Genomic DNA, 10221 nt, shown 5'->3' with positions numbered 1-10221 from the left:
CTTCATAATGTTAACCACGTATAGTTAACGGAAGACGTAGAAACGATATTCCGAAACGAATACGTATAGCGTAAGTCAAACGTTCGAATTAGAATAGAAACCCCACGAACACAAATTTTCTGTGGCAGGTATGAAATATAAACTCCGTTACTCGCTCGTTACACTTGAAGGACAGACGTTGAATGGGCCGAAACGAGCCGCTGCATAACAGCGCAGTTGCCTGCTAACTTCGAAAGAAGGTAGATGCGGTCCATAGCGCAACTTATAACATCGTCGAAAATTAGTATATATATATTTGAATTACAATAAACTAATAATAAAAGAAGTTGCATGGTGCGAGATTCGATCCGGCGACCTTTGGATTACGAACCCGAACACGTACCGCTGCGCCACGGCGCTATAGAAAATTATTGATCGTAGAGAGTATTTCACGGCAACGGTTTCTTTAACTGTAGATTTTCTCGACAACGGCTGAGAAGTGCATCTTGGTGCTTTGCCACATTACACCTCTGGCCATGAGCTTTTATTATGCGCAGTATGAATGGAATCTAAATTTCACAACTGGCGGCCTCCCCTTGTAAGTGTATTTCACCGCGCGATTCGTCGACAGACAGTAGAGGGAGGACTGAAGTGAAGGGAGAATGAGTGACGTAGCGCCGATGTAGTGGAAAAGGGAGAGTGGAAGAGAGTGAGTGAACTAGACAAAAGTGTGGAGTGTGCTATCTGTGAAGAGTTTGAAGTGCCAGTTGCCCAGTTCATTGAAATTGAGTGGTTAGTTCACACTTCACTGGAGTGAAGCGTTCATTTGATCGACTCATTCACGAGCTCCCCATCACTACATGGCATCTTATTGCGATAGTAGAAATCCATATAGTTCCGGCAGATAAAAACTGTGTGCCGGACCGGGATTCAAACCCAGTAACTTTGCCTCTCGCAGGCTAATGCTCCAATGACTGAGCTATTCGAAAACGACTCACGACCCGCCCTCACAGTCACAGCCCTTGCCAACGAAAGGTCTCACGATCGAATACTGGTCCGGCACAGTTTCAGTGATGGAAATGGACCCAAAATGATCAATTCAGGCACAAAACTTATCTAGCAGTTACTTTTATAAACTTATCTTCCCGTTAGCTTAGTAGGACTACGCTTGCTAATTGCTTCCCTAGGACCTTGTTTTTCAAAACTGATTGGAGTTTAGGAGTAAACATTGTCTATCACGAACATCGGCATGGTTTTGTTTTTCATCGATTACGATGCAGGTGTACCATCATGTTACAAAATCTATATGTTATTATGGGAAGTAATTTAAATATTTGTCATAGAAATGGTGGATAGTAACTGTTTATACATGCAGTACACATGTCTTAAATTACACGTAATTTGCGGCACACTATGATGATGCACCATCACTGCAGCAAAAACCGTAAATTTTTCTCTTAGTGTTGGTACCGACATAGTACATTTCGCCTGAACGTAAAGTTTACATTGCAAGGTGTGCAGCTGTTGCTGATTTTAAGAAATTTACGAATGGAAGTTTCGAACATGTGCTCTTGATTTAAATTCATAACATTCGCTTCGGATATGGTGAGTGTATGATAACTGTTGAATGGACTGTGTGCACTCTCTATCGTTGGAAGTTACATTTTTCCGGCACAGTTGTATGAAGTGTCAGGCAGACTATACAAGGGCCATAATAATTTTACTTAAGCTACGTTAGTAAGATAATGTGTGCAGTACATGCTATAATCTAGGAGCGCATGGAACATGCAGTTATATAATACTGTAATATGATTCATACAGCATATGTTTTTGCCCATTAGCTTGTTGTCTATTGTCATCCCCATATACTGTGGAGTCCGTGCATATAATTTCAACTGGTGTATGGGTAGCATAAAATTATTTTTGTAACACGAGAAATAAAAATAATTTTATGCTACCCACACAGAAGTTGAAATTATATGCACGGACTCCACAGTATATGGGAGTGACCATATGCAAGATGTTAATGGGCAAAATCGTATGTAATAGGAAGCACGAAATTTTAAAACCGAGGCTACAGCAGATTCTGTGGAACAAATACTACTATTCAATAAAAGAATTCGTAGAGGATGAAATGATCACTTGAGCAAAGGGTAATTAAGTGTTAGATTTTATTGTATGTGTGTGTAACAAAATTGTATTATAAAATTATTATTATGATGCTGTCTGTTAACATCATATGGTTTTGTTTATGGCGAAATTTTACCACAATTTGACTTGTGTCCTGTACCTGAATCAAATGATTCGGATTATATATGTTATGAGACAAATAAACCACAATTCACAATAAATATGTGATATTTGTTTTCGTATGGATTCCATATCAACATTGGAAGACTTGAGGATTTTGAGTCATTGCTGTGCAATCTGGACTTTGTTTATTAATAAGCAGGTTGCCCAGTAATGTATTTGCCATATCTTGTGTTAGATCGGGAAAGGAATGAAATCTAATAAAAACATACTTAGTTAATTATATGTTGGCTCATCCACACCAAGTGAACCAGTTTGTTTATTTATTGAGCAGCTTTGGCTGCACATATAAGGATCAGATCCAAACAAATATTTGCATTGTCAACTTTACAAAATAATAATCACATACACTATTTCATTACCACAGGTATAGCATTATTAAATACAATAACACGATACATAATGACACATTTTTCATTTACTGTATACTCAATCTTTACACAGTTTAATTCTGTTATTTCCCCCCCCCTTTTTTTTTTACTGTGAATTCATCGACTGAATAGAAAGGACATTTTACAAGATTGCTTTTATTGTTTGTTTAAATTTTTCTTTTAAGCTGATGTTTGTAATATGAAGTGGTAAATAGTTGAACAGTTTTATTGCCATATAAGCAAACTTTTATCCACATTTACCTGTGTTTTGTTGAACACCTAATTTTATACAGTTTCCAGTAGCGTGGCTATGTATGTCTTCATTTTTAATGAGTTTGTTCTATTTTTGACCATGAAAAAGTGGTATTTTGTATGTATACATATTGTAAGTTAGAATTTAAGTGGGTTTTTTTTTTTTTTTTTTTTTTTTTTTTTTGCATAGTGGCTTACAGCTGTTTGTTTTCTTGCACTAGCCATTATACCGGTTGCTAATTGAGAAATATACCATCCACGTAACATCATCTGTTATTAGTGTAATAATGATTCAGAGAACAAATGTCGTGGATCTTTGTCTGCTAGTTATGGTGACAATCTACGGTGAACCCTAAGAATTTTGTGTTGTAAATAACATTTATATTGAGTGTCTTCAGCTATGAGAATTCCTCTATTTTTTTCTATTATTGTTTTTGAACAATATTGCTTTAGTTTTCTCATTAATGAGGATTAGCCTATTGGTATCGAGCCACTGAGTGAGAGACTCAAGTTTCATTGTGACTTCTGATATTGTATCCTGTAAATTTTTGTCAGTGGTGGTCATGCTAGTGGTAGGCCTATTACCTAAACACAAAAAAAGGTACATGTCACTTGTTTATAGATAAATCATTTATAAACAACGGGAACAATAGAGGTACTAATATGCTACCCTGTGGTAGACTGTGACTTACTTTCTCGAAATGCTGACAAATATTTCTTTTGTTTGGATTGCAGTTCTGCTGATTGTTTTGATTTGCAGATATGATATAGTGATATCAAGAGCTGTTCCTCTAATTCCTTAGTGGTCAAGTTTCGTTATTAAAATGTCATAGTCAACTAGGTTGAGAGGTTTAGATAAGTCACAAAATATATCAAGAGGACTTTGGCCTTTATCTAACACCACTGAGATTATATTTATACATTCAAATGTAACGGAAACTACAGATTTCGCTTTCTGGAACTCAAACTGCCTACCATTTATGGTACTATTTCTTTCAAAAATTCAACATAAATCTAATGTATGTTATTTTTTTCAATAACTTTTGAAAAAATGGGTCACAGACTAACTGGTCTGTAGTTGTTAGAGCACATTAGATCTCCCTCTTTGTACAACAGCAAGATACTAGCTGGAAAATACCCTCCTTCAGACATGAATTAACAAAACGGCAATTTTGTGTGGCATTTTGCAGATATGCAAATAAGGAACCTGTTATCAGTTCAGCCAAACAGCATCTCGTATTTGTGACTATCTAGATGATGATATTGTCTTCATGCGTGAGTAATTTTTTATAAAATTTGTGGAAATTTTGATGCCATATTGTGAAATATTACCACCACTTTCTCCCACCCTAAACCAGTCTTTAATCTGATAACTATATATCTTATACAAAAAATTCTATTATTGTCACTTTTAACACATTTTGAACCTGACTAAATCATCATCCTCAAGGCTGAAACTGTTTTTGTATCAGAAAGGACTTCTCGTCATCTTGACAGGCATTGTGTGCATAGCACTGTACTGTTTAAGCTTCCTTGCTTTTTTACCTTTTTGGTTGAAGTGATACATTCAGAAGTCAGCTCTTGGTACCAACCAACATTTTGGAGGGAGTGTTAACATTTGCAAAGCTCAGAATTTGAAGCACTTCTTTTTTTTACTCACTTAACAAGTCATCACAATCAAATCAGCATTGCTAATCATTAGTGTTTTGTCTGTGGCTTAAACCCATCTGGAATGTGACCACAAATCTCACTTTGTATTTGGCAAGTCTTGCTCTTTATGTAGCCATGTGAATATTATTTTGAAACCTTTTACAATTTTGTAGGGAAATGGGCAAGACTTTGGACAGTATAATTGACTCTTTCTGCAGGTTCCATTTGCTAATCACTACCATCTGAAGCCTTCCGAGGAGAATGACGAAGTAGCGGGTTTTTTGTGAACACCTTCTGGCTTATTGGCCACAGTTTTGTGAGTTATGTTAATTAGCCTGCTTTTACTTGATAAAAACACTTAAACCATTTAATGACTTTTTTAATTTTATTTTTTCCCTTCTTCAAAAGAGCTGCACAGTGCTTTTGGAGGGACTCAAACTGAACAAGAAGCAAATCTTTATATTAGAAGCAGATCACTGGACATGTTTCACCATCACAACCAGGGTGTACTTGCAGCGGTCATTGTTGATTAGGCTGGAATTTGTTCAGTTATTGTAATGCATTTTTATAGCAATTGAGAATGGTTTGATGCTACTCTGAATTGTCCAAACATTCAGTTGTGTAAAATGGTAAAGTCAGGGCCAACATTTCAATCCAACTGTGAAACACAAAGTAATTTTCAGTATATTAGAAAAGTTCTGGTAGAATGTAAATTATTTGGAAGTAAAGATGACCATTCATTGAGTAGCAGAAGTGTTAAGCCATTGACAGGCACACACAAAACAAAAAGAAAACTTGCTAGCTTTCAGAATGAATCCTTTGTCGAGGTAAGGTGCAAATACACACACAAAACACACTAGTAAGTTTTCTTTGTCTTTAGTGTGGTGCCTGTTGATGACTTGATGCTTCTGATATTTGGGGAGTGGTCTCCTTTAGGCTACTCCTAAATTATTTACAAAATAATTTTAGACATCCTTGTGATATACCACTTTGAATTTACCTATTAAACAAAACAGTTGTATTTTTTTCTAATCTTAACAACTCATTTGCCACAAAGGAGCTAAAACTGTCTAATTTCTTGGTTACAATTTAACAACACCCACCAATAGGTGTACAAGTGTACTTCTTTACATACTAGACACACCCACACACGCAATTTGTGGACACATACCTGCTAATGTGTTTTGCATTTTAATTGTTGGTGGAGCCATTGGACCAGTCTGCCACCAAAAATTATACCACCACATACGTTAGCCAATGTGTATGCAAATGACCCTGTGTGGATGGTTCTAGTATCTGCATAAGTTTATTTTATATGAATAATTTATAGTTTACATTTATCAAAAATGTTCAAATGTGTGTGAAATCTTATGGGACTTAAATGCTAAGGTCATCAGTCCCTAAGCTTACACACTACTTAACTTAAATTATCCTAAGGACAAACACCCATGCCCGAGGGAGGACTCGAACCTCCGCCGGGACCAGCCGCACAGTCCATGACTGCAGCACCTTAGACTGCTCAGCTAATCCCGTGCGGCTACATTTATCATGTTCTCCTTTTTGGCTCTATTCAATCATAATAATGTCTTAGCTATGAGTAGATATGGGTAAAAAGAAAAAAAAAAATAAGAAAATGTACAAAATTACATAACCTAAAAGTTACAAAAGAGTATAAAAATATGACGACAGTTTATGAATATTTGGTAGTAGCATTTTGAAGATCATTTTTTAAAATCTTATCATACTGTCTCCAAAACAAAAAAAAAATATTTTCTAATACAAAAACACTTGCTCTTTCTAACGGAAAAAATTAAGAAAATAAATGTTAATGTTTAGGAATATGGCATCAAATTGAAAAAAAAAAATTATCTGCCTCTTTACACATTAGTACTTTCTAGAATATTCACAAGTAGTTGCTGCAGTTTAGTAGAACTGATTATAAGGAACCTTTCTGTGAACATACTAAAATCACTCAATTAGCTTTTTCAAAAACTGTCACAAAATTCCAGAATGAGATTTTCACTCTGCACTTCCTGGCAGATTAAAACTGTGTTCCCGACCGAGACTTGAACTCGGGACCTTTGCCTTTCGCGGGCAAGTGCTCTACCATCTGAGGTACCGAAGCACGACTCACGCCCGGTACTCACAGCTTTACTTCTGCCAGTACCTCGTCTCCTATCTTCCAAACTTTACAGAAGCTCTCCTGCGTTCTGCAAGGTTCGCAGGAGAGCTTCTGTAAAGTTTGGAAGATAGGAGACGAGGTACTGGCAGAAGTAAAGCTGTGAGTACCGGGCGTGAGTCGTGCTTCGGTAGCTCAGATGGTAGAGCACTTGCCCGCGAAAGGCAAAGGTCCCGAGTCCGAGTCTCGGTCGGGCACTCAGTGTAACAAAATTGTTGAAAAATGGCTGCAGTTATTAGTTTCCCATCTTTGACATTATGTATCACAAAGATGGTGTTTTTGTGAAATTTCCATAGAAAATTATTCCGTATTTATTTATTTTTGCCCATTGACTGGACTATAGCTGATAATTTCCAACTGAGAATATAGCGTGTGCCGTAAAATTTTATATATACATCAGATTACATATTTTCTGTTATAATATAATAGCTAATATTCACTTTGACACTTTATATTCACTCATATTGTATATACATTTCTCTGTAAGTAACACGTAATTGCTGCTGCTGTCTTCAGTCCAAAGACTGATTTGATGCATCTCTCTATGTTACTCTATCCCGTGCAAGCCTCATCATCGCCAAAAAATGACTGAAACTTACATCCTTCTGAATCTGTTTACTGTATGCGTCTCTTCATCTCCCTCTACAATTTTTATCCCCCCCCCCCCACAATCTTTCCTGCAGTACTAAACTGGTGACCCTTTGATGTTTCAAAGTGTGTCCCATCAACCGACTCTTTCTTCTAGTGTGATTGTGCCACAAATTGCTTTTCTCCCCAGTTCCATTCACTAGTTATGTGATCTACCCACCTGATCTTCACCATTCTTCTGTAGCACCAAATTTAAAAAGCTTCTATTTCTTCCTTGTCGAAAATGTTTATCATTCATGTTTCCCTTCCATACATGGCTAAACTCAACATAAATACTTTCAGAAAAGACTTTCTAACATTTAAATGCTCAGTACATCTTTATTTAGGTGGTGTTTATAACTTACTGTCACCGCCATAATATTCTGTTATATGTACAGCGAGTACATTGTCTAAATTTTATTGTGTACAAAACTTGTCTGCAAGTTTGTCTGGGTGGTATTTTTGCTATACATGTTACTGCTCTTTTCTGAATGGTAAGTATTCTTTATAAGCTGCTATCTCTATCTTATGCATTACCCTCTATATGATTTGAGTAGGGCAGATGTGGGAACCCAAGTCCATGCTACATTGTCCTGAGTACTGTACCATCCACGACTTTTGCAGTGTTGTGCACGAGGAAAATCTGTTTGTTTATCTTTTTACAAAGTAAATCTGTATGCTCCCCATGTCAAATTGTACATTTGTTACATTTACCAAAAATTGTGTGCCATGTTCTTCTTTAATTGCCTCACCATTTAATATTTACATCATACAATTCACTCTGTTTAGTTTGGAACATTACATACACTATTTTAGACTGATCTATAAAAAGATTTTTTTTACTATATATTTATTTGCAGCTTCAGTATTTAGGAGTGCTTCCTTTCCACCTCCTCCCTCATCTTAGTTGCACATATAATTGTAGTCTCATTAGCATACATTGTAAGTTTCTGTTTTATATGTTCTGGGCAATCTTTTGTGTAGAGTATTGCCCTGAGCGTAGAACCTTTTGACACGCTATGTTTGTCAGTTTGCATTTCAGATCTGTAATCTGCACTGTGGCGTGGTACAAATGACATAAACAAACGAAAGTATGCAGTGTCAGTTAATTTTATAATGCTTTCATCCCCAAAATCAGCAATTAAATACCAAGCAAAAGTTGCTGAATTTGAGGGTTCAGAAGATGTATGAGATGTGATTTCTGATTCATGTTTTAATCAAATGGAGTCCTGTTGGGTGTGGTTATGATGCTTGCATCATCACCTAAGAGCAATATTTACGCTTTACCATTGTAATACAGTAGATCGTAATATGTATAACAAGAACAGAAGCATCATGAGATCTGCATGAGCTATCTAACGCGATTCTTTACTTCCTATCAGTTAAATAAGTGAACCACATACTCACTGTATATCAAAAACCGAAAGTTGCTCCGAAAGAATGTTGTCATTCACACAGTCAAGTAATTTAGATGAATGAACTAAAATTCTGATACTTAAAATCGTACCATTCAGATACTTTGCTACGTGCCTATTGAAATTGTAGTTGATGTATTCAGTGGAGAGCCCTTTGTGGGATCCAAATTGTGAATGACACAGAAATTTTTACTTACAGATATGCACAACCAATCTGAACTACACTACCTTCTCCAAAACATTTGAGAAAAAAGTTAATTGATAGATATTAATATCTATTGCTCTCTTCTTAAATAGGGGCCTAACAATGGCATACTTTAGCCTGTATGAAAAGATAGATGGTAAAAGTAATGCATTAAATATATGGCCGAGTACAGAAGCTATATCAGAAGAATTTGTCTAATATTTTGCTTGAAATGTTATCAACCACATAATAATTTTTGCGTTTAAGAGAGTTAATTATTTCCTTGGAAGAAGTTGGAGTGATTTTGAATTGCTAGAATGTTTGTGGCACAAGTTGTTGCTTATAGCATACTAGGATGCTATCATTATTTTTTTCTTCCATCACCCTTTTTGTTTGTTGCTCAGTGATTGAACCAATTTACATTTGTCACATGCTCTCACTGTGAACTCGCGCATTAAAAAGCTAATACGAATAACAGGGGCAGTTAGAACAGTTTTAATATTTTCTCATTAAGATAAGTGAATATCTTTCCACTTATTTCAGTTTGCTGTCTTTTCGTTCAGCAGTCATTGTTCTCAATGTCCAGTTGTCAAGGATTGTTCCTTGCTGCAAGTTATTACTATTGCAAGAAAATTGGTTAACATGTGACAGTGAGCTCTTTGTGGCCTATAGCTCCCATCAAAAAGTTTAGGCACATGATTCAACGTAGACATTTAACCATTTTTGAATACCGTAAGCCACTCGTGTTTGCCTTCTGTCGGAAGCCGGGCAAGGTATCACTGTGCTAGTTGTGACATTTGGAGCTTGCGGTACTCACTGCAGATATTCAGCATGCTAATAGTGAACATAGTGGGCTAGCAAATGCTCTGTCTCATTGATGCCACTGTGAAGGAACTTGACCAGATAGCACGTGCCAACTCTCAGGAAAGTGACAATGAACTAAAGGCTTACAGTTCCTACTTCTCCAAAAACTGTGCTCAAAATTAGCGCTATATTGCAAAATTTCAATATAATAAGTGCATCTGTTTGATATAGTGGATTTACACCTGCCCTCTCTTGTCTAGGAGTAAAGGCTACAATGTGACAAGTGATAAAGGCATTTGTTTGACCAAATATAAAAAAGGATTGTGAGGCATTTGTGTGCGAGATCAGTGCTCACCAGTGCAACAAAGTAACTTGGCACATTATAGTTTCTACTCAGCTCCTTCACTCCACTGACTGTGAGATTAGAGTATGTCTGCACTGATCTCATTG

The 10221-nt window shown here is 36.4% G+C and overlaps 1 protein-coding gene across 4 annotated transcripts in view; it reads left to right on the top strand.

The window, feature by feature from the left end:
- Positions 1 to 767: 767 nt before the first annotated feature.
- The window catches only part of LOC124717226 (zinc finger protein 271-like), a 131172-nt gene continuing 121718 nt past the window's right edge, over positions 768 to 10221 (top strand). The window contains exon 1 of one of the 4 annotated variants that reach the window (XM_047244017.1): positions 768 to 1584. In XM_047244017.1, the coding sequence (XP_047099973.1) occupies positions 1582 to 1584 (3 nt within the window). In that variant the 5' untranslated portion in view covers positions 768 to 1581. The other 3 variants (XM_047244022.1, XM_047244020.1, XM_047244018.1) reach the window with 3 other exon arrangements.

Source organism: Schistocerca piceifrons, chromosome 9 (genome assembly GCF_021461385.2).
Source record: "Schistocerca piceifrons isolate TAMUIC-IGC-003096 chromosome 9, iqSchPice1.1, whole genome shotgun sequence".
Classification (NCBI taxonomy): Eukaryota; Metazoa; Arthropoda; class Insecta; order Orthoptera; family Acrididae; genus Schistocerca; species Schistocerca piceifrons.
The sequence above is the reverse complement of the archived record's forward strand: the minus strand, read 5'-3'. Positions and strand labels throughout refer to the sequence as shown.